Source organism: Cygnus atratus, chromosome 1 (genome assembly GCF_013377495.2).
Source record: "Cygnus atratus isolate AKBS03 ecotype Queensland, Australia chromosome 1, CAtr_DNAZoo_HiC_assembly, whole genome shotgun sequence".
In the NCBI taxonomy this organism is placed as follows: Eukaryota; Metazoa; Chordata; class Aves; order Anseriformes; family Anatidae; genus Cygnus; species Cygnus atratus.
The window spans coordinates 15,159,636-15,185,960 of NC_066362.1; the positions used below are offsets into that span (position 1 = coordinate 15,159,636).

At 37.2% G+C, this 26,325-nt stretch overlaps 1 protein-coding gene across 1 annotated transcript in view; it reads right to left on the reverse strand.

Moving 5' to 3' along the window:
- COG5 (component of oligomeric golgi complex 5) overlaps positions 1-26,325 on the reverse strand; it is a 186,423-nt gene that overhangs the window by 158,270 nt on the left and 1,828 nt on the right. The window contains exons 3-6 of the mRNA XM_035549477.2: positions 26,017-26,074; positions 23,102-23,156; positions 22,933-23,002; positions 17,479-17,599 (exon numbers count right to left, since the gene is read on the reverse strand). Coding sequence (XP_035405370.1) covers positions 17,479-17,599; positions 22,933-23,002; positions 23,102-23,156; positions 26,017-26,074 — 304 coding nt within the window. The remainder of the gene's footprint in view (positions 1-17,478; positions 17,600-22,932; positions 23,003-23,101; positions 23,157-26,016; positions 26,075-26,325) is intronic.

Below are 26,325 nucleotides of genomic sequence, written 5' to 3' on the forward strand. Positions count from 1 at the left end.
TAGAATTGACTCATACCCCGTACCCAATGACTGTTAAAGAAGAAGGATGTGAAGTAGAGAAGCTGGGGATGCGCCATCCCTGGAGGTGTTCAAGGCCAGGCTGGATGGGGCTTTGGGCAACGTGGTCTGGTGGGAGGTGTCCCTGCCCATGGCATGGGGTTGGAACTGGGTGGTCTTTAAGGTTGAGTTCCAGCCCAAGCTACTCCATGATAACAGAAAGCCAGAACAACCAATCTTTGAATCGTCAAGTGTGGTAAGTGGTCCTGACAAAAATCGCTAGGAGCAGGGCAGAGAACCACATGAAGAGTAACTTCTGACAAAGTTTTTGATTTAATGAATTGTACGTGGAGTAACAGGAAAACTGAGATTGTGCATTATTCTACTGTCTCTTTTACTAGAGATATACTGTATGTTTTACTGAGTACAGAGTGCATATAGAGTACAGGCATTCCAAGAACAGACATGAAAGGAAAATGTTACATGTCTGTTCCCAGTGATAAATCTTAAAAAAAAATGTTTACATTTTCTTTCAAATTGGTATTTAGTTGGACAACTTCAGTTCGTCTCGACGCTTCAGAAGTGTTTCATAAGCACGGTGTGTTTTCAATTACTGCTTCTTTATCTTAATTTACTTTTGTAGAGTATTAAATTGAAGGAGAAATGTCATTAGACATTTTTATGTTATTTGAAAAAAATGCAACTTCAGTGATTATTATAAATAGAGTCAGGATGGAAGAAATATTTTCTTATGTATTTATTTTATGCATTTGGTATCATCGATTTCCTATGTTATGAAGAAATTCTCACACCACAGAAAGAAATTCACTTAAAATAATAAAAAAAAAAAACACAAGATTTACAGTAAAACATCTGTGGAAGGTATTCAACCTAGAATTATTAAAACATATTTTATTTTTATAGTTTGAATTAACCATATCCTTTGAATATATGCATTATTATGTCCTCATTCTGACTGCTGACACTCAGCAGGCAAGCAGGCAGGCGGGCAAACTGACGGCACAATGCTGTTGGCAAACAGCACGCCCTTGTTTCCTTCTCAAGCTGCCTTTTGGAAAGATACATTTGGTTTCTGTTATCTTGCTATGATCTCTAACTTCCTACCCTATCTTGCAACAGTTTAACTTGCTGCCGTATCTGATAAACAAATCAGTGTCACTGCTGAAACAACATTATTGCTGGAAAATCTGTCACTCTGGCTATGTCAGACTGTTATTAGCAGAGCAATATCAGTGCAGCTTTACTTACAATTATACTAGGATCTCTCACAATCTGTTGTGAGATTTTACTTCATATTAAATTCAATTAGAAACAGGGAAAAAGCACAATAACTGATGACAACCTACTGCTTTTTTGTATCAGGGTTTTCTTCCAAATCATATTTCAAGATATTTTTCATAAATCCCTGTCACATATAACCACAGGAGCGAGCAGAAGGGAAGAAGGAAAAAAAATAAAAAAGGACAGCTTATAAAAATAAAAAATAAAAAATAAAAAAGGACAGGAAATTATTACAAGTATCAGTGCAACTTTGTGCATGAAGATGTGTTTAACAGTGTGCTGACTGCAGGCATAAGAAAGGGGAAAGAAACATTATTTGAAGTGTATCATCATAAAAGAGGTGAATGTGAGCAGTGCTGCTGTAAACTCCTTAACAGTAAGGAGAAAGATACATTATTCTTGCTCTAACAGCTAGTAAGTGAAACCTACCCTTGTATGAGAACTAACAAAACAAAACAAGTGAAAAGAATTTGTGGACAAAGAGATCTTAACAAAAGGTAAGTGGTTCAATAAGTGCAGCAGCAGCAGCTCCCATGCACTAAATACCTAACCCAAAAAAACGCTCACGGAAAACTAATTTTTGTGTTTTGCCAAAATACCGCACACCCACACATATATGTAATGCACTATAGCTAAATTAAGAAGATTTAGCGTATGTATTAGTTGCTACTGCGATCGGTAAGTAAAGTCTTCCATGAGAGACTTTTTTTCAGACACGACTGACTTTCCGGGAGTGTATTTGCATGTAACAAAAACAAGAGTGTTATTTGAATTATAAATTCATCTTCTGAACAGTTACCAAGCAAACGTCAAATCGTAAGAAATTTCCAAACAGAGTGAATCACTTCGCTTCCTATATTGAAACTACAACAAATGTTTAGGCTTAATAACTGTGACCACATGAGTTTTTATGCCTATAAATATCAAACTGAGCTATAAAAAAAAAAAAAAAAGAACATGATGACAAGTTAAAGGTGTCTTTAAAAAGATAAATGCATCCAGAGGTTTCTGACAAATCCTGCCTCAGTTGCACAGCCTACAATGTAGAAATCCAGAAATGGTTTAAATCAAGTGCAATGAAAGTTGGAAACTTGATTCAGTCACTGAGACTTTGCTATGCCACAGCTGTGTCTCATTTAAAAATCTCAGGCTTCTACTACATCTTTAGTTTGCAAGATAGGTCAGCTAAAAATTGGGGGAAATTTTCTGAATTGTTTACAATCTGCCACAGAAACAGTGCCTTCCAAAAATAATAGGATGATCCTTCTTTTAATGAGGTTAGGTCTCCACATCTTTCCCTGAACTGACATGAAGACCATGCTGTTCTTCAGCTGAAGAGGGGCTACATTGAAGACAATACTACAGGTAACCAGATTTGGTGCCTCTGGGCAATGAAGGTTGGCTCTGAATGGTGAACAAATAAAAAAGACTGTACTAATTTACTTTTCAAACCATAACAGAGAAGAGTCCATTAAACATCCGATGAAACTAATATTTTAAGATTATGAGCATGAGGCAGGAAACAAGGTAAAACTACTCTTGTGGAAACAGCCTATTTTCAAAGCTGCTTCCTATGTTCAAGGATTAAATCTTGCTCCACTCATTACCTTCTATTACATACAGAAACACCTTACCTTCACTGATCCTTAAGGCAAGGCAGGAACGACACTTACAAAAATAATGGCTCCCATCCAGCACCTGAACACAGATTAGAATTCAGTCCTCTTTCATAGCTATTTGGTTAGTTGGGTTTTGTTTGGTTTTGGCGTTTTTTGTATTTGTTTTTTAACCTGAACATGCTCACACATTATATATCAACAGTTATATATCAACAGTTATATATCAACAGTTATATATCAACATTGGTTACTATGTTTAGGATTTGAATAACCAGTATTTACTTTTACTTGAGGAATTACTACAAACCTGTGTACACATTCCCATTTTTCAATTATTATATACTTCTGAATTTGCCAGGCTTCATTTTCCAGTCCTTAGCTCTTGTCATTTCTTTCTCTGCTAATCAACAAACCCTTCTGTGACCCTTTATTTTCTCCCCATGAATGCACCTCTACAGTCTTAATCTTCAAGAAAGAGAGGCCATTTAATCTCCTACTGTGACATGTATAATTGCATTTATTCACAGGTCTCCACAAAACTAGTTTTTTTTTCTGCATAGCAAAATTCCCCATACCAATTGCTGAAGTACACATTTGCCTGCTACAGCTGCGTGAATGCTAGGACAGAAATAACATCAGAAAAGCAACCTCAGCATGGATGCAGTCCTATTCCAGTATTTTACCTAAGTTTAGTACAGTATTTTCATATTTTTAAAAACAGGGTTTGCTTTTGTTTTAATAGAAGTGTGTATACAAGTTGAATATATAAAATGCCCTGCCCACCCACATCTGCTTTTCCTCCAGTAATCTGCCATAATCTGAGGTACATACCCAATGAACACTATCACTACCTTACCTCTGTTCCTCTTTTCCAGCCCTCCTAATAACAAATTTATCTGCCAAGAATGTACAGCAACTGCGAAGTGAGGAAAAGTTGGCTTATTTAAATACTTACTTGGGAGAACAATAACTTAAGAGATTTAAATCATCTAAATTACAGATATTACACATAAAATGAATATATAATGCACCTCCACAATTTCTTTAATCAACTAAGCAATCAAAATCCACCAATTTGTCTCACCATACATATTTTCCATTAAAAAAATATTTGACTATCATTCATTCAACTTCATACCCTTGAAATCTTCTTTCAAATGAATTCAACTCCTCTACTATTTTTTTTTAACAGCTTTGTGTCTGACTGACTGATTTTAACAGAAATCCCCATTTCCCTTTCTGAATGCTGGACTTTGCCCTTCCCCACTCAGTAAGAAGTTATAAACCAATGGCTCCAGGAAAGTAGTACATTTGTCTAACATCCTCCTTACTTATTGCTGGAATACGAGGTGTCCTTAATTTATAGATGAACAAATTACCCTGCCTCTCTCCAAAAGTAAAGCTAGAGCATTTATTGAAAAATAATATTCTAATATTCCGCCTCTAATATTCTAATATTCTGCCTCCTCCTATTCTAAATCATTACGAACATTCTGGATACCTCTATATTGGTAAGATTATTCTATGATAGGTATCTTTCTGGTTCCTGCCAGCCATGGATTTTTCTGCAATATTTTAAATTTATACCTATACATGTCATGCGTATCAGTTATGTTTACACATTCCTTTCCAATTACAACTGTTGTCCTTGCTTTGTCACTACATTAGAAGAGGCCTGTAGCCAGCACTACCCTCTTTTTTGACTGTCAAAAAAAAAAACAGTATTTCACAGTCTAGTAAGTCCTGTCAATAAGCTTTCAACTTTCAAGTTTGTCTAAATACATTTGTCAAAAATATTGACCAGATCAACTGCATTAGAAAATTAACTCTTTTCAGAATTGAAACATTAAACACTGGATCTATTCTCAGTTTGTCCTATGTGGTACGACTACTAATCTTCTGGCAACAACTGTCTCCCAAATCCAGTAAATTTATTTATAATAAGAGAATACAGAATAACATTTTCCTTGTTGATTATAATAATTCCTGTTTAGAGATTAGCAATGCTTTATTACAGGCCATAGGAAGCACGTAGTCTGGGCTCCCAACACCATCATCTCTTCTTCCACACATCTCAGAAACATACCGAGAAAACAATGATTCAATTTTTCTGGTTTAATTCAGTGGATTGTGAAACTAACATCTTTTGGATTTTGTTACCTGGCTCTCTAATCTGTATGCATTTGCAGATGTAACATCTTATTATCCTCAATTAAATTCTCCAGACAGGATTTTTGGCTAATAGCTACCACCATTATTTAATCTTTCCAGACAAACCAAATGCACATTTCTTTTCCTTGGTCATACCAAGTTACTTGTCCTTTTCATCCCTGTCCATCCTCTCTAACACTATTTCTGAATCCAACTGTTCAAAGGGAACAACCTCAGACATGATGTAATTTCTGAATCAACCATGTTCTTCGGTACAACCACTAGGTTACACAGTAATAAACTCTTCAGTCCCAGAAGAAAGAAAAAGATAAATATTATGAACTGCTTCTCAGTGTTATTTCCTTGACCACTAAGCAACAGATTTCACCATTTGCCATACATAAACAAAAGGAAGTGCACATCCTCTCTGCTATCCTCAGCCAAACTCCCCTAGAAAAAAATACGTACGTGAATCTTCCCCATGCCATCCCAAGGGGAAGTGAATATCTATCGAATTTGAACCGCTGAGTTTGATCAACTTAGAGATGATTCCTCTGGCTCTGGGAGAACTAGCCTGCAGCACACTCCAAAATTTACAAGATGCAAAAAGATAATCTTTCAGAGACTCACAGCTATCCTCTGTATGTCTTCCCTTCTCTAAGCCAAAAATCATTCTTTTAAACTCTTTTGTCATAATTATAATAATTCCTGTCCAAAAAGAATATCCTCTTTGGCAGGCCATTAAATCCCCCCCTCCTTCCTAAGTTCTTATCCACTATCACTTCTTTCCTGCTGGGATCCTTTGAATTGTTGGAAGCAAATAAATCACAACCTGCCAGGCCCCAGATTTTACTTTGTACCTGCTGAAGCCTAAGGCGGGTACAAATATATAGCCTTACAACCAAAACTTCTGTATATTAGATCATGAAAATAGTAATCACAATTGGTATTAAAAATGAAATAGCAGCAAACGGATTTCAGACTAACTGATGACAAAAAGTTGAAAGAGCAGAGTTTTCTAGAAATGTAAGGAACAGTAGGTGTGGACATCTGTAAGTGCAAGTAAGCAAGAGAAGAAATAAACAGTCTTTGATGGGCCTGGAATCAGGATAAAAGCTAAGAAATACTCCATGTGCTACAGCAAAGGCAACTTGAACCCACTGTAATTAACTTCTGACATAGTCATTCTAATGAGACATCAATAACACGCCTCTCAGGACCATATTAACACCTCAAGGTAGAGAGCAGAGTACTGAATCCATCCTAAAATATCTGATATATAGGCCCTCTGACAAGGCCTATATAATTGAAACTAAACTTACCAAATGCCTAATAATACAGCAAAATCAAATTCTTCAAACAGTTACAGTTGGAAGACTAACATCATTAAAAACTGAAGTCAGATTAATGCTAATAGGGAAAAATAGTTTCGTAAGTCACTCATTACGGCAAACTTGAAGGATGTTCATGGTCATTTAAAGGAAACTAGACACCAAGTATACCCACTGTTACAATTATACTTGGTTTCATTTTCTAGAACTGTATGCAGAAAGGAAAGTGAAATTTCAAGAGAAACCAAGAACAGTTATGGCTTTAGAAAAAAAAAGTGACACAGCAATGAAACAACCATGAAACTACCTTAACAGAAACCAAACTTTTAAAAATTTGCGGAAGTCTAAATTCAAGCCCTATTTAAGGCTTATGATGAAAAATAGAAATCCAATGGGATTTTTTTTCTTGCATCAATTCAGACTCAGCTTTTTCTCTCATATGCCTATAATTACTTAGCGGCTTCTCTTGAAAAAGGTTACAAAAAGAACGCATGCCAGAGATTAGGTAAAACACAGCAACTATTTACATAAAATGATTTGTCTAAAAAGATTTCCAAGCTAGGAATCTTAACCACAGAAAAACACAATTTGATGGTAAAAACTGCGTCTTTTGTCTGTCTTGTTTAAAGAGGATGAAGAAGTCTTATGCTATTAGGCTCCTATTAATGAAAAATTATACTGTTTTCCACATCATTTTGTTAAATGCATAGTAATTCAGAATCTTAAAGTAAATAGATCAAATTAATGAACTTGATGCATACTATCAAGATTTTTCTTCCTTCATTTCAAAAGCCAACAAGAAGAAAACAAATATCCACAGAAGCTCCTTGCCTCTGCATAAAAGGTAAAGACAACATAAAATAAGATGGCATAGAACAAGATTGTTATGTACACAATTGAAACAGAGAAAGAAATAAGCGGGTGGTATATCAACTATAGAAGGGCACAAGGACCGGCTTCTACACTCGTTACACAATATTTGGTTGTACAACATAATTCATGAAACAACATGATTCCGCAGAAGCTTGAGTAGCTCTTTCTTTAGTTTACAATAAATCAAATGGTGACTTTGGCAAACATGAAGCCAGGAACACCACTAAGAAAATAACAAGATCTTCTTAGTAAACAAAAGGATGTTTTGTTAACAATAACTATCCATAGCTATACATGGCACTCCTTTCAATGAAAAGACAGATCAATTAATAAAATCATAATCTTTCTAAAGATAGTAAATTGAAGCATTACAAATATGCCTTTTTCTTTATCAATGTATAAAAAAGCCTCTTCAACCACCTCTGTTGTATGACTGTAAATTGAATGTTTCTATCAACGTTATCACATTAAAAAGAAAGAATAATTATTTTGCAATATTTTGGACAACGCCAGCATGACAATATCCATGAGAAACACAGTATCTGGTGCGCATGTGTGTGCATACATATATATACAGTCACAGAGTAATTATATACTATATACTAAATATACAGTATACACTATATATGCTCTTAGACTATATATTTAGTATATAATTAGTCTGTGATTAAATGCACTATTAACAATATACACTTAATCAACAATGTAACTGGAGCAACAGGCTATCATTTTCACTTTTTTACCGGAGATGCTATGGAAAAGCAGTTCAGACAGCATACTCTCTATATATTCCCATGTGTGATACTGGCTCTTTATACTCCTATTTATGATGAACATCTCTTTTTTTTTTTAAATCCTTCATAAAGCTTGATTTTTATATAAAGGTTTGTTTTGTTGTTTGTTTTTTTCAAAAAACAAATGCTCAGTTTCCAAAAAGTTCAAGACTACTACAAATATTAAGGTTTTTGTATTATTTTTGTGTATGCTTGACCTTCCCAACAGATAGCTTTTTTAGCCTGGAATACTACAAATAAGACTTTGTACAGACGCTTCTTGCAAAATCCTCCATCTTATGATAAGAAAGCCTCAGGCAAAAAACACCCTCAGGGACAAAACAACAAAAAAGGGGACAACATGAAATTGAAGGACATGGAAATCACATTAAATTACAGAAAGGAATAGTATACTCGAGCCCAAGCAATTTCAGCAAAGGTCTGGCAGTGTTACTACTAACATCACCAGGGATGGGAAAAAAAAATATTTTAGCAAGATTTTTGCACTTACAGTGGATGCAGATGTACCATCTAAAGCAGTGGCATTCAAAAATAATGCAGATGGCTCCGAGCCAGTAATAAAGTTCAGTCACTCTCAGCAGGACTAATTACCCCAGGCTAAGCATCATGCTAGCATGGCTGTGTAATTTCTATTAATCAAATCAGTTCAGCTACCCCTACAGAACAGTGCATTACGCTACAGACATGCTATACCGTATAGAGGACACCAGGTCTTGCAGAAGGCAGTAAGTTTTAACGCATCTAAATCCTTGAGCAAAAGTGCCATGAAAGCAACTTTTCCCTCCAGATCAATGTGTTAATTCTTATGAGAAACTGTGCACAGCGATATTAATATCAACAAATGTCTGCCCTGTGGACTAGCAGGGAAAGGGCTCACTGATGTAATAGTAACCAATCCTTCCTCACTTTAATTTGAACTTTGTTCAACCCAAGAACTCGCTCTGCAACCATGCACTCTAAATTTTTGCTTGGAATAGGTACAAATTAAGTTCATCTCTGAATACGTAAGGGAAGAAGAAGGCAGTGAAAGATAGCTACTGTGGTATCTATGGCAGGTGTTCAGCCAGCTTACCACTGCAAGGTTAGTAATACTTGAGTACAGACACATAACATATTTAATGTTACCTCAAAAAATGCAGCAGTCAAAATGAAATCATTTTTGTACAATATTTATTTAACCTGAAGGACAAGTATCCCAACCAGCCAACCTACAATCACTTCAGAGTAAGTCTCCTGCATGTTCTGGTCAGATTATTTACACTGTTTTAATATTAGAATAATAGAAACACAAGGAACACAAGGTTGGAAAGGACCTACAAGATCATCTAGTCCAACCGTCCTCCTATCACCAATACTACCCACTAAGCTATTAAATCATATCTCGTAGCACCTCGTCCAGGCGCCTCTTGAACACCGTGAGGGACGGTGACTCCACCACCCCCCCGGGCAGGCCGTTCCAGCGCCTGACCACTCTTTGAGAGAAAATTTTTTTCCAGATATCTAATCTAAATCTCCCCAGGTGCAACTTGTGGCCATTTCCTCGAGTCCTATCTTTAGTTATCTGGGAGAAGAGGCTTACCCTCTCCTCATCACAACCTCCTTTTGGGAAGTTGCAGAATGCAATGAGGTCTCCCCTGAGCCTCCTCTGCTCCAGACTAAACAATCCCAGTTCCCTCAGGCGCTCCTCATAAGGCTTGTGCTCCAGACCTCTCACCAGTTTTGTTGCCCTTCTCTGGACATGTTCCAGGGCCTTGATGCCCTTCTTGTACTGAGGGGCCCAAAACTGAACACAGCACTCGAGGTGCGGCCTCACCAGAGCAGAGTACAGGTGGATGATCACCTCCCTGCTCCTGCTGGCTACACTATTTCTAATACAGGCCAGGATGCCATTGGCCTTCCTGCCCACCTGGGCACACTGCCGGCTCACGTTCAGCCGAGCATCGATCAACACTCCCAGGTCCTTTTCCTCTTCACAATCTTCTAGCCGCTCTGCCCCAAGCCTATAGCGTTGCATGGGGTTATTGTGGCCAAAGTGCAGGACCCAGCACTTGGCCTTATTAAACCTCATCCCATTCACCTCAGCCCAGCAGTCCAGCCTATCCAGATCCCTCTGAAGGACCACCCTACCCTCAGGCAGATCGACACTACCTCCCAACTTGGTGTCATATTAAATTAATAAAACACACTGTGGAAACAATATGCACAGTTAATTACAACTTGCAACATATATGGATAATTGGTATAAAACAAGTATGAACCCTTACTATTAAAATGAGTTATTTACGTTTTCAATTAATTAGAGCTGTTGTTTCCTGAATACTGATTAGTGGTACTTAGTATTTTGATAAACACTAAATACTATGCATCATCACTCTCAACTATTAAAAACCTAAACAGGTAAATTAACATATTTCTTAAAACCAATTGGATCTCTGAGAGATGGATATCTTGCCTTCTGTCTTGGCAAGGGAAAAAAGGTACAGATACAGCATTTACATCCACACAGTCAGTACCACCTTCGCTCTTGTGCTCACTGCACTCTCCAGAGAGTTTTGACATAACAGCTTTTGAGGGTCACTTTTGCAGCACTCCAGTAACATAACGAGCTGTGTGAAGTTCACTTGACTGTCAGTTACACAGTGAGTAACCAGAACAGAAGTAATTGTGCCAGAGGGGTGAGCTGAAGGTCTTTGAGGAGATTTATCTACTGTTTCATCTGAAGGACTGGTAAGAAAAAGCTGAACTAAAGTGGCGGCATGAATTTTTCAATTGCACTGTCCTAAGATTCTAGGAGGTAACTGGACAGTGTCTAACAAACCAACTCATGGGAAGCAAATTGAACATCAAGCAGTTCAGTTAATCAAAACTTCACTATAATACAATTTCTATTAACAGAGGAGGGGAGGAGAGGGGAGGGTAAAGGAGGGGTAGCACCTCCAAGATGGTAGCAGGTCAGCTTACTCCTGCTGCTTCAAAGCAAAAGCACCTCTATCTAAAGTATTGCTGACACGTCTGTCTAAACTGCTTTTAAAAAACCTCCAAATACCGCTTCTGCCCGTAATGATAATTTCAGGGCAGCAATGAAAAGATCTCCCAACATTTCAGATAAAACTGTTCTGTTTCATTTTAGGCCCATTACTTAATGTTTTGATCACAGGGGATGTGGAGAGCTATTTACTCCCTTCCCATCCAGAAAACTTTGGTTTATCTGAAGAATGTTACTGTGCCTCTCAAACCCCTCTTCTCCAAACCAAAGAGCCACACACTTTCAGTTCCTCCACCCGCTGCCCATCCCCAAGACCTTCAGCCATTGCTATTGCTGTACTTACGATTTTTTCCAATTAACCTACGCCTTCCTTGAATGAGGTGCCTTAAAAGAGGCTTGATACTCCAACTGAAGCACGAACAAAAGAAGGTTTCAAGTGCCTTGCACAAAACACCTTCCCTTATAAGGTCAGTATGATTTTCATTGCCAGCAATGTCACGTTGTTACAAAACAAATGAACAACTGGCTTGCGCTCAATTTGTGAAGAACTATCAAGCCTTCATCTAAGCACAGGTCTCCCTGCAGAACTACTACCTACACAGTCATTTCTCGTATTTCTGCTGTTAATTACAAGTATTTATTGCTAGGACTTCGCACTTGTCTGGAAGAGAAATGAAAGCAATTCAACTAAGACATATCTCCAATTTGCTAAGAATATTCTTCATTCTAATCCTGTTTCCCAGCATACTTTCCATTCTTCTCTGCTTGATTAGTACTTGTAAATTTAATAAGGATATACCATATTACATCACTCAACTCATTAATGAAAACACTAGAACACATTTCAACAAAACCCCACTTGATGTATGTTCACTTGTGCAACAGTGAACAACTGATGATGACTTTTCGGGCACAGTTTTCTCAAAACTTTGCTTCTACTGTACAACATTTTCATCTGCATTATATTGCTGAGCTTGCTAATATGACACAGTGTCGAGAGCCCCATTTAAATCAAACTACTGGGCAGTCATTGATTTCTCTAGTCTGAAGGTATGCTATGCTGCCAAGGAAGAAAATGAAGTCATTTAAACAAGATTCACATGGTTTACTATTTAACAGCATTTTTATATTCTAGATTCCTACAGTTTATTTGTTCTAGAGTTCCTTTGCTTAAAGAACTCAAGTTAGAGTTGTCTACGTAAAATAGGAGCCAGTGAGTCGTATTTTCAAAAAGGCAAACATTCCAGTCTTCTGGACTCTCATCTCTCTCTCTCCTGGGAATTATCCAAGACAACCACTAAGAATAATGAGATTACTCTGAAAAGCAGTTGGGATACATTAGGATGAACATACATATTATTTATATTTAAAATATCTACATACACACATATATATGTGCACAAAGGAATATGTATGTGCACACTCTCCTTTCTGTGGAATAGGTCCATGTTTTAACAGCTACACAGAAGAAAAAAGTAGACTTACGTTTAAAATGTTTGGAAAGATTTTACTGTTTAATGACATAGGCATTTTCAAAAGTAGGGAAAATAGTGACTGTGTGCCATTATACAACAAAGTTCTACAAGAACAAAATCTAAAAAGAAACTTAATTTTCATAGAGAAATTTCATTTTTCCCTCAACCAAGCATTACTTTGTGTTGCTGTATGATACAAACTGGGTGTCAAGAGCCGTAAGACTATAGATAGCTTCACAATCTACAGTGGTGCTCCCTTTCAGTGGAAACTCCAGGTTACTGCATGTAGCAGGAATACTAGAAAACCACACAAACATAGAAACTTCCATACTTGATAAGACAAGGTTCTACCAACGCAACACCCGTCAAGGCACCAGAAGAGGTCATTTTCCTCCTCCCATTTCCTTTAATTTTGATTCTAACAGACTTACCAGCTGTACCCAGGCTTTTTCTTGTTTAAATGATACCATGACACATCTTGTTTACCTCGGAAAGGTACTTTTTTCTATTCATCGTAGGAGAATGTTTCAGGCCCAAGATCACAATCACGTTTCTGTGGATGTCACTAGTTCCAGGATGCACTTCAAAAGACAGAGTTACCACTACCTACCTTATGCCAGCTACAAAAAAAAAGCTTTCCAGACATAGCCAAATGACTTCCTTCAAACTATTTCACCCAAAAACATGTATATCATAATTTCAGTTTTCTCTATCCAGCCTACACTTCTTTACAAAAGTGAGCTCTATTTCTTTTTATTTCCCTCAAGTCTTCTGTTGTTATTAAGACTAAATAACTGCCTTGTGCAAGCTTCGCTAGCCTCTTAGAAAGATCATGATACTTATCTAGGACTTTCTCCATTTTAGCTAGACCTTCATATCTGTCAATATTTTGCCTTCTTTGTACAATTATGTACCTTTAAATTGAGGTCACAGTCCTACGTTCCCCCATCTTCTCCTCTCCTAAAATACTTGGAAGACAGTATTTCCCAGAGCAACTTCTATATTGAAGACATCCAATTTCAATATCCCTTCCCCTTCATTTTATGGCTGCACAGCTTAGTCACAGACTAACTCTGAGTTTACCAAAGAGCAAAATTATGGTCGCTGCGAAAGCATGTCTCCAAGTTTTACATGCTCACAAGGTCATTCAAGCAAATAAATTCACTTGCTGTAAAATAAATTATAATGCAGCCATACACAGAGACTAGGGGTTTATTATAATTAGAACTCTAAGCATTTGTATGAATAACGATGACATCAAGTTATACTTATTGAACAAACAAAAGATATAAATCCTTTATTGTCCATAGCCAGCTCTGTAAATGATAAATGGAATTAACAACTTGTCCAGCTATTCACAGTGCAACTACTAATTTTTTCATCTTCACCTGATCAATTAGCGACAACCAGAGACAGTAATTTCCGCATATGCACGTAGAAGACAGCAGATTTTTCAAACCTATAGAATTTCTTCTGTAAAAGAGAACTGTCTATAGCATACCGTTTTCTTTTTCACATTCTATTGTTTAAGCTTGCCTAGGAACATTTCTTTTTCACTTTATAAAACATCTGTATAAAAGCATCACAAACAAGAGTAGTCAGGGCATGTAATCCACTGTATTACCCACTGCGTGACACCTGAATGTGTCACGTGCTTTACCTACCCATATGCTGCAACAGATTCTATAATATGAAGAAGAATAAACCAGAGAACCAGCTAATAGCTCATTTAATGAACTATCACAGCTCTGTAGCTCATCTAATGAACTATCACAGCTCTGCTTCTACTTTGATAGGGGACCCAAAGAAGTGTGTTAGGAGGTGGATGAACTGCAGAAGAAGGTTTATATATAAATATATATATTTATACACACACACACACACACACACACTCCATTTAATCTCCAAAAATTACATACTGAATTCAGTTTTTCTTCTTACTGTGTCAAGTGGAAAGTTAATTTCAAACAATGCAAAAGTCTAACACAGAGGAATTTTAGGTCTACTTCAGCTTTAAGTAGAGATCTCAGTGAAAATATTACCAGATGTTTTCAGAGTCAAGTTCCTAGCATCACATACTGTTCTGCAGTTCTGCAGGCTACTAGCAACTTAACAAAGTACCCAGGAAGAAAAAACCCTTCTCAGTAAAAGCTAGTGTTTCTTACATGCATATACCTAAATGGACACACACAAAAGTTTCCTGCACACCATACATATACACAGAGTGTATCAGTATGTAAAAATAAATGTCCAGTATCCCAAGACCCCACTAAGAATAACCTGTAAGCACATTATATTAGACTATAGAAAATGCAGAGCTTTCATAGTAAAATCATGCTGCTGCTGATTTCACAAAGCAGAAATTATATTGCACTAGAAGCACGACAGAAAGGTAACAAACAGTGGGAAGATTTTTTCCCTGAATAGCAGCCAAAAGGGATATTCAGAAACATCTGGCTGAAAGCACAGATTATTATTAATATTGGCTGTGATCCCCAGTTCAAAAGCAAGCCTTCATGATGCAGAGTTCCCTAACCAACACCAGGCTTTCACGCTGCCCATCTCTACCACCTACTTACTACCATCAGATGTTGCAGTATTTCCTAAACCCTCCCAAAGATTTCACGTCCCACCACCAAATAACCAGTGTCTGTTCTCCATGCTTCTCACCCTCCCAATGCCACAGGGCACTACATCACATTTCCCTACAACACGCCCTGAACAGCGCTGGCCCCAGCCACTGTGCATTTTCCTCCCCTGTGAGCAGTCACCCCACTCCTAGTAAACCATCACCAAACAGGACAGACCCTGCTCTGGCCTCTCTGCACTGTGGTGTTCCCATGCACCCAGGCGCTGGCCTTCATGGCCATCTGGGAGGCAGGAAAAATTCAGAACAGCCAAGGTAGGCAGCAGAGAATAACAAAGAGCAGAGAGCTAAAAGGTGAGGGAGGGATGCAGATAGAGAAGTAAGAGAGCAGAAAGGAAGAGAGATCAGGAGAAAAGAAGGGAGAAATAGACAAGGGATTTTACCTGGCTATAAACTGTCCAGAATTAAATTAAGGGCCACAAGCTTTGGCTTCTCCCATGTATTGTAGGATGAAAATCAAGAGTGCTTCCTAAGGGAACACATTTCCCTTTAACAATAATAATTACTCAGACTTTCACAAGCTTCAGGAAAAAAACAAGTATTTGAAAACAAGAAACTCAAAAAAACTGTGGCACTTTAACAAAAGAAAGTGGAAGTTCTCCTTTTAAATGGTAGAAGAAAGAGGAAGGAGAGTAATAAAAGGCATATTCTTTCTTTTAAAGAAATCCTAAAAACTACACAAGATAGCGTAAACATCTCCTATATTACCATTAAATTGTACTAATTAATTGAATAGGAACTAGCATTCAGATTAATCCCACAATTAAGGCAGTAATTCAGGCAGTTAAAAGACAGCATTACTTATATATCCTCGTGATGAGAGGAGAGACCAAAAACAAGACGCAGTAGAAAAAAATATATACTAGCTTAGAACACTACAATTGATGCTCTAGTGCTTCAGCCAAACTGATAAACTAAATAAATATTTAAACTTTCCATTTGCAACACAGCATCTGCTAATTATAAGACTAAATCATTGTCTAATAATTTTTTGATTACACAGTATAAGAGGAGCAGTAGTGACAAATATGCACAATAAACCTCAGGATGATTCTGAATGTTTGATAGTTCAGCCCTCCCACAACCTATTTTTGGAAGCTGAAATTAGAATACCAAATTAAACCAAAGGAGAAACAACTGGCAAGATACCATATACAACAGTGATGACTGATCTCCAAGACTAATGGAATGTTCTTTGCTGCTTCCTGCAGCACCGTGTGGAAGTACCCAAGCTAGCTGAAGAACGAAAAACAGTCTAGCAATGTAACATGAGTGTCACGAGAAGTATTGTATCACTCTTTCTACAAGCCAGTAAAATCCAGGGTAAATTAGTCACTACTGCAGCAGAATGCTTCCAGTATCTGAATTAGCCTAGGTATCTGTGTATCACATCACATATGGTTTTCATAAAGGTCAAAGGGCCAATAAATTTCTTTTAAGACACAAGCTGTCATTCAAATTACGCTTTATTGTACTGCAATGTCTTCCTAAAGCTAAATATATAATCTGTCGCCTCTGAAGGTATTTTATACAAGCTGAAAGGGAAAAAGGACGCTGGTACGTAAGGAATAATGAGCGGCACCGGGAAGGCCTGGGTGCGACGATGGGGAAGGGGGGGATGTGCTGACCAAAGATGGCGCCAGATCAGAGCCTGCCCTGAACAGAAGCCACCCTGCCTTGGGAGGTAACAGGAGACATCCTGTCCTGGGAGATAACAGAAGCCATGCTGCCCTGCAACAAAGAACCACCATTCTGAAGGAACATAACGTGTATGTGTGAAGGACTGTTTGGACTATAGTGGACAAAATGAAGATTGTATGGGTATAAGAACACGGAGAAAGTTTTGGGCAGGGCCCCTCCTTGGAGGCACCCAGCTCAAGCTGATATACAGGTACTACTAAATTCTCGCTGTTTTAATAAAAAGTTGACTGTGAGTGAATTCTGGATGCATGGGGAGACCCATTCTGCTAGGGGAAACAAGGGTTTCCCGTAACAAAACAAACCAGACAGAAATTAGTTATCTGTAAGAATTGTTGCCCCCCAAAAAACTTAAGTTACCATAAAATTTTCATATATTAAATACCTTTATCTAGAGAAGTCATATGAAAAAATTGAAGATACTGAATGAAGGTACCAAATTCAGAACAGAGTTCTGTCCACAACATTTCTCAATTCAGGTCAGGAAACAGAGAGAACCACAGTAAAAAGTTTTAGGGGGTTCTTTGCTTGTTACGTCAAACACTATCATAAGTCATATGAATACAATCTAAAAATGCCTCTAAAAGTAACTAAGAAGGACTCACCAAGTTCATTGAGACTCTGGGCAGCTTTTGTTATCTCCCTGCTTCCTCCTTGCAGTTGTCCTTGAAGTCTCTTACTGAGATGCAAGATACGTATTATCCTCCGCAGCAAGTCGCAGGCAGCCTGCAGAGAAATCCTAGCGTTAGAGGATATTATCAGCTCATTATGATCACATAATCTTGGGCCTCAAATATGGAAATATTTTAACCAAAAAGGAAATATGAATGTGAATAAAAACAAAGAACTTCAGAGTATTGAAAAGGATTTTTTTTTCGCAATTTAATGCAATGACAGATACTTTCAACAGCTGGAAATTATATTTACTGGGCTACTGAGATTATGCTGTTGTTACTAGCAAAAAAAAAAAAAATGGAAATTTAGGACCCTATGACAGAGATATATTCTATTTCTATCCAGAAATGAATTTTTTTTTATGTATTGCATCCCTGCTAAATAGTTTTCCCCTCTCTAAACATGAGTAAAATTAAGAAGCTGGCTTTGCCAATTAAATATTGATCCAAAATAAGCAAAATAGCACCATTTACTACTGAGGACAATAAAACTTAAAGGCTTAAAAGTGTTGTTATAAATATTGACTCTTACGGTAAGAATGTATGTAAAGTTTCATTTTCATCAAACCTTTCCTAAGGCCAGTCATCTACATGCAGTCAACTCTTGGTTCATATTATTTCACAGGTTTACGAAAATACATGGCACTCTTCGCTTAAAATTAAGATGGATGCCTATGCAACTTTTCAGGAAAAATATTTCCATCATGTTTTCTTTAGCACCAATTCAAAGATATTGCTGACATCTGAGTCAAACATAACAGTTTCACCATTTTTCACTCAACCGATGTTTTCAAACAGGTTTTCTCATTCTATGCAGTAAATAACAGAGACAAAAAGAGTTACATCAAGTGCATGATGAATTTTTTAAGTCTTACAATGGAAGAGGGTTCTGATGACATAAGAGGAGTCCTAAAGATGCATGAAAGTTTTTAGAGACCAGTAAAGATACAGACCATAGAACGAGCAGAGATAAATAATAGTTCATCTAGGACTGGACTGAGCCAGTCAGGTTAGAAGGTACGTGCTACAGGAGAAGCAACATTCTGGAGTGGCTAGCATCGAAATTACAATTCAGAAATGTGATTTAGGAGAAGGTAGAAAAGTATATGGATTTCAGTACAGTCACTGGCATTACTTTGAAACTTGTCTCCAGCATCTGCAATCAGATTAACAAGAGAGGTAAGTAAGAAGTTTGGAATGAGTAAGACACAGTTGTTCAGAGTTGTTTTCCCTTGTACTGATGATAAAGCCTCCTGAAATGTTTATCTGATGGATACCAAAATGAAATTAAAATTACTTTAAAAAATATTTAGTACCTGACAGATTTTGAACCATTTTTTAGACTCCATGTCTTGAAAACTAATGTTAAGCACGCATATTTTCGTATATAAAAATAAGTCGCTTCAACCAATATTCAGCGGACTGCACAACTTGCCAATCCCTACTGCATGCCAGCATAAAACAATGGAAATACATATATTAACATTTTATTCAACATCTAGGCACAACAAAAGAAGGAAAAATTACAAAAGCCCCACAGAGACAAATCACCAAAAGCACGCTTACTCTTATTGCTTTCAGCTCTGTATCACATAGCATTAAGTGCAAGTTTCCTAGGCGTTCTGAGATGACTTAACCACATGATTTCTATTATCATTAGTGAGAACCAAGTGGGGCTTATCCTGCTTTTGAGAGATTAACATATCGGTTTTTATTAATCCATTTCTTTAATTAGAAAAATCTTGATCCACATATTACTTTCATATCTGTGAACTAAATTTCTGCAAGACGGATCAAAAATAGCTTTTGATATCGTGCACTGTGCTTCATCAAATAAGAGGGCGTAGTATTACTACTTTGCTTTCAGATTGAATTATTTCCTAATCCAATTGCGTACCTCTGACTAACGTTTTTCCCTAGGAATTCAACTTCAGTTATCTTCTGACCATCTTGTACTTTACACGCCAAAGAATATTTCTCTTTCATTTGATTGTTGCTCGTTATCTCCCATACCAAGAAACAACCTTTTGAAAGGACTATTGAGCTGAATAAGAGATAGGAAAAGCTACGTTTAGATACAACTTCTAACCCTGTGAATTAGGAGGGAGAGAAAATTCCAAAGACACTGAAGATGCGCCCTTAACTTTACAGCCGTCGCTACTGCATTGTGCCCTTGACAAACATTATGTTTCAAATAAGTATTTCCACTTACATGACTTGTGAAACTTAATAAAACTCTCAGTCACTATAAAAGAATGCAATATATGAGGACTGTGTAATGGAAATAAAAAAACGCATCTAGTAGCAGAGTTATTCAGGGATGCTAGACTACCAAGCCTGACCACTGGCACAACAGAAGTCTGAATTAATTCAAGAAACAGTCACTTCTGGAGTCAAAATAGTATGTTTTTCTAAAGGAGATGCTTCCATCCAAGAAGGAATAAATTCCGTTGTTCAAGCAGGAAGTAATTTGGAACGAAGCCAGTGGCCTGAGTTAGGCCCAGTGTTTTTAATAAAATTAAAAATCAAACACAATTTTTCTGGAGATTGCATGTTAGTTATCTGCTGAATTTTAAACCAACATATCAACATTATTGCTACAATTCAAACAAACAAAAAGCCTCTTACTTTTAATCCTAACTTAGTTTTATGAAATTATTGGAGGAAGACTTAATTACAAAGACAAGACCACTTGAAATTCTGCCAGCACGTAGCTCATATATGCAATTGCATACAGCTGCCAGAGCACAATGCAAGTGAATTGCATATGTATATGTGATGTATATATATGCTTGTATATACAACACAATATATATGAGATACCTATATGCTTGTATATGTAACACAAGCCTGAAGAAAGATGGGACAGTCCACTATCTTAAGACTGCATTGACTATTCAGGTTCTGTAGTACCAGGAACAACTCTGCTACTGGAAAACACTTTAAAGAGAGAATAATTTTAAGCTATAGACATATGTTTTTTAAATAAAAAAGCTTTCAAAATTTTTGATATTATAGGGTTTTTTAAACTCTAATATATCCAAAATTAAGAAAATATGTAGAAACAGTTAGAACTCCACAGAAAATAACTCTCTGAAGGACAAACTCTCTGTCTACATATTTCAGCTGTTAACTAATCCCATTTAGCTTGTGATATGCCATGGAAAGACTATGAATGTGCTCAGAAGAGGATAGTATGATTTAAAGTAGGAAGTAAGCTTTGTGAGTCTACTACTCCCCTGGGATGCCATGAAGCTGTAAGAGCAGAGCAAGAAATAATACAAGCATACAGTAGAGATTTAGAATTCAGGACTGGATTTGAAGTTTGACAATGAATTTGCAGTGAGAATGTTTATGAAAAAGCCAGACTATATTAAAAACAATTAAGGATAGCAAAATCTAGCTTTATGCAAGCCAAATACTCCTTCAGTTTGTGAGCAGTCCCATAGCAATCAAAGGAGAAGCACTGAAGTAATACAACCACGAATACAGGAGGCCCTTAAACACCACACAGTTCAGCAAAGCAGCAAAGGATAACTGCCAACCCTACAGATTTTGACAGAAAGCATCCTCTTTTATCAGTCACCTACTTTTTTTTTTTTTTTTTTTTTACTTATTCTACTAACTGTATAACAAATGATAAAATTAGCACGTTTGAAAGTGTCTGTGCCACAAGTGTCTCATTCATAAGCTGTGCCACAGCCAGGAAGTGAGTTGTTTGCTGTGCTGCTGCCCTTCCTTCCTAAACAAATAAGGCAACCAGGTAAAAGGACACAACAGCAACATAATGCACTCTTTACGCATCCGACAACACAAGGGGACAGCAGCTCTCATGCCAAGGACTCTCACTGGTAGACAAGCTGGAGTCATCCTTTCTTTGTGCGCTGAGATAAGTAGGCAGCTATGGACGCAAGGATGGAGCCTAGCAGGCTGCCTTCACCCTGTGCCTTTTTTTTTTTTTTGGTCTGGCATTTAGAACAAGAGGACTCACAGCCCAGAAAAGCCAGATACTACAAATGCCCTGGCACAGGCTGAGTAATGCTGACCCCAGCCCCTCGGTGCATGATGCTTTCACACCACAGAAAAATCCATGTAACGTCTGTAAGGCCATACCCCTGCTATAGCAAAGAGGAAGCAAAGCAAACCCAACAAATATTGCCTACGTTCAGGGCCTTCCACAGTTTGACTTTGTGTAAAGTCAAGGAAGAAACTATCTTGATCTTTAGCCTCAAATTCCTGCAATGCTTTCCACAGCTGCAACATACACCAGAGAACAAAAAAGAAAACCTGCACCTAACCTGGCACACGGAAGTCATGGACACTTTGCCCATTGGCAAAAACAGTGACAGCTGGAGTTGGGAAGAACAGGAGAAGCAGCTGAACAAACTGGCTGAACAGACTGGTAAGAGCTTCCTGCTGAACTTCACTGCTACTGAAAATGATGTAGAACGTATCAGAACTTCATCCAAGAGACTACTGCACTTGCTCCACCAGCCCCCAAACTAGAAACTGCGTGCAATTGTTTGCAGTCTCACCTCCTCTAGTGTACAGCAGCAGTCAATGGCAATCTACTTGAGCATATATCCACCGCTCACATTTCTGCTACTAAAAGATAATTCCTACCTCTGCAAACTCAAGGTAAATTTGTGAAGAGAAACAGTTCAAACAGTAACTCATTTAACATTTACAGATTTGGGGTTGTGTTTCTTTTCAAACCATAAACTGAATAATGCAGCTATATTGACTCCTGAAGACCTATGGAATAGTTTTCAACTATAATAAAATTAGAAATAGAAGTGTTTGACACTTACCTCACCATCACTGTGAAAAGCTCTCTCACACTGCTCTCCTTTAACACAGAACTACACTCTCTGTAGACTCCACTTACATTTAAAAGATAGGAACAGCTACGTACCTGGCCTTATGAAACACTGGAACCCCAACTGGCTCTGTAAATTGCACCTTGGCCATCTTGAAAGAACTATTTCCCAAACTCTTTACTAAACTACAGTTAAGCCTGCACTAATGTAAATGAGAAAAGTATCTCCAACACACTGATATCATAACAGTATCAAATATACCCAGGCAGTAATGAAAATTTAATTAACCTGTGCTCTGCTAGCCTTTCATTCTTACCCACCATCTCTCCAGAAACTAACACAGCTAATGCAAAGGTCAGTTTCCTGCTTTGTAATGTGAAGCAGTTCTCAGTAGTTGATGAGGAGACACACAAATACTGACTTTTACTCAGAAATACTGAGAGCAAACTGCAGTTTACTGCTGGAAATCCCACCCATATCTGACGATTCACATGGGAGGACTAGAGGACTGTGAAACAAAGCATATTAAAAAGACTTTTTAAAATGTATTTTTAATACAACTTACCTGAAGCTTTGCTAGCTGAGCAGTGCGAGATACTATTTTGTTGTAGGGATCAATGATTTTGGCTCTAATTCTAAAAATAAGAAGAGAAGTTTATTTGTGGAAGTATTAATAAGTACGTGATAGAACAATTAAGAATTTAGGCTTTCTAACCACATCATCAATGGCATACCTATCAACAGTACTTTGTAGGGCACCAATTCTAGTCTGCATCATTTGGAGGACACCTGCAAAATAAAGCAGATGTTTTACACATAACCCATCAATTATAGAAAGAACTAATCCTCAAATTACATCTCCTGCAGACTACTTCTACATTAAAAAAAAAAAAAAAGCTGTTTCACACTTTACAATAAAACATTCAAAGAGATTTAAATGAATGAGACACATGATATTTGGAAATAAACTGAGCAGGTAATCAGTGAATTACTGAATGTTATGGAAAAATTTACTGGTACAGAACAAAAACCTACAGAAGATATATTGCTCTGAAATTCATCATATGTTAAGTTTCAAATAATATTTAGAAGATGTTGCTTTCTAAGAGAATGATGATCATGATGCTGTTCAAAGGCATATAACCTGATATAAACAGCTGAATATGATATAAAAAAAAATGCCACAACTTGTTTAACAAAGGAACTAGACAGTTCAGAGAAACCAACAGACAGGGAAAACTGAAAAGATAAGCAATTCTATTTCAAGATTTTCTTCCCGTGCATAAGCATCTTTAGCAAAAAGTAAGGTATCGATGTCATTGTGAGATCATCTAATTTAGATTACAAACAGAGCAAACTACCTTAATCGTGTTTGTTCCAGATGAATTTGGAAAAGCAACGCTAAGAAAACCCACAAGCACGGTTTTCTTTTCTTCCTAAATTGCAAACGAAGCAGTCAAGGGTAGCAGTCATTTTTGCAATGTGGAATCAGCCTGCTGAGAATTTAATTAAGTTACACAAACCCAGACCTATGAAATTATTTTGGTTTCAGTTATTGCTAGCACTCTCAAACATTCTACGTTTTTGTAAAGCCCTGTTTTACAAGCTTGTCTTCATCAAATCGGACAGAACTACAATAAGATACAGAAAGACAAAAGACAAACAGAATTACTGCTAATAGTGTTTTATTCAGCTTGTTCTGTACTGGGACCATATTTTGTTTGTATTGTATAAATATGCCTACTTCCATATTCTCTGTATTTCAAAACTATTAACTTGGCTTATTGTAAGCTTTGGGGGCCTTCTGACATCTATAGATGGAAGGACAGGCATGCAATTCTCACACACCAAAAGATGAAGATACAATAGGATGAATTCTCCACTCTACATTGGAACAAGGGAGGGCCAGTAAAGTGACATTGCTACATGTCTGGCGTATGCTTTTTAGCCAATCCTGCCAGAAGGCATTATTAGGATGGGTAAAAAGGTAATCTACCCTCTGCATCTGTTGTATAAGATATAGGATGATACTGTCTAGCTTATCTTCAGCTAACGCGGGATTCAAGATACCCGTTGAGCTACCTGTAGAAACAGAACCAGAAAATAGTATTTATCAGTGTACAAATTAACAAAGTGAAAAAGTCCCCAGCAATTTACTTGACAAGTTGGGCAGAGTAAAGGTTTTTCAATACTTAAAATACCATCTTAGCTTGCACAAAACTGTCGTTTCTACTAATGTTTCAAATGTCTATAAATCTCAGGATTAGAACCCTCCCGTATTTCTCCTTCCCTCACACATAGTAGAGGCCTTTTAAGGAGAATAGCCCTACATTAATGGAAAAAAATCAAGAATTTTTAGGCAGACTAGATTTTATTTTTACTTTTGGTTATCAGCTGTAAAAAATGTGTTACCACACCCGACCCAGAGAATTGTTTTATAACTGAACAGCTCTTTCTGAAACACTTCACTCTTTCCTCAGAGCAATTTTAGGTAGGAATGCTTCAAAAACAAACACAATTTCTGAACACTCAGGTCCACCGAGCACAAATTGCTGAAGGTTGTGAGTAGAAGATATTGATCCGTTAGACAGATGTAGATGTCGACTACAGGTTCTTATCACCTTATTTGGAGGATGAACACAGATTCCAGACTTCCTATGCTTTAATTTTCCAACTGTTTAAAAAACTATTTGGGGGCTACCATTGCTAGATTAAATAAGCATTTCTCTATTTTATATCTACACACAAATGCTAAAAATTGAATACCATATCCAACAATTTCCAGTTGCTCAGAGGTACTACAACTGTCAGCAACCAGAAACTCTCTGGTTATGCTAAAACCTGAAAGCAGGTGATGGGACAAAGGCAAGTTACTCTGCAAGTTACAGAATACAGGTGGGGAAGGGTATATGCTTGGATCTCATAGTGTATGTAAATTAGCATGTTATAGAAGTAAATACCTATCTGGGAAAAAAAAAAAAAAATCACACAACAAGAACATACAAAGTTCCCAACAAGTGTCAAAGAGCAGAGCAGAATGACAGGTCTAATGAGCTCCTGGCAGATCCATATTCTGCAACCATTTTTCTGTACAGATTCCATGGTTCTCAAGTAAAGCCTTTACAAGCCAGCAGTTTATATTAAAAGCCAGAACCCAAACAGTGGAATAACACAAATGTATGCATTTAATTTACTAGTTTCCTACTAGGAAAAAAATAATCTCAGTGCAGTTAAGATCACTTGTTAAAGCCTCTTCGCTTAAGATTTCTAAACTATGCAACACATGCATATGCAGCATTTACAAACTTGGTATTTATGGCAACAGATACTGCAATAAGATTAGATTTATTTAGAAAAAATATATATTAAAAGGTCAAAAAGACTCAATTGCTAAAGTTGCTCAGAACTGATTATCAAGATACTTTTTCCTATGAGGTAGTTATTCCAGGGAAGTATCAGTCAAATCTTCTCCCTGGAGCTCCATCTGCTGACATTAAAAAAAAAAAAAAAAAGGCGCTGCCACATTACTTCTCAGAAGTAAGATCTGTAGCTACAAAAACCAAAGTGGACAGTGAATGATGTTCCCTGTGCACATGTTAAAAATGCTTCCTCACTCATAATAAATAGCAAGTAAGGTAACTGTTCCTACCTTCCAGGGATTCAATTCCAGTTGCTTGAGCCAACAGGTCTTCATGTCTTGCAACAACCTTAAAAAAAAAAAAAGAGAGAGAGAGAGAGAAAAGAGAAATCACAATAGAAGAATAAATGGAGATGAGAGGGATATTAAAATACCATAGTCTTCCTACATTAAGGAGACCCAGGAAAAAGCAACCACATCTCAAAGATGAAAGGGTTTTCAGTACACATTTTAATTCACAAAAACGGTAAACTCAAAAAGGGAAGAGGGTCAGTTATTGCAGCGTAGCTGACATCTTAATTAAAGTCAGCAGAGCAATCA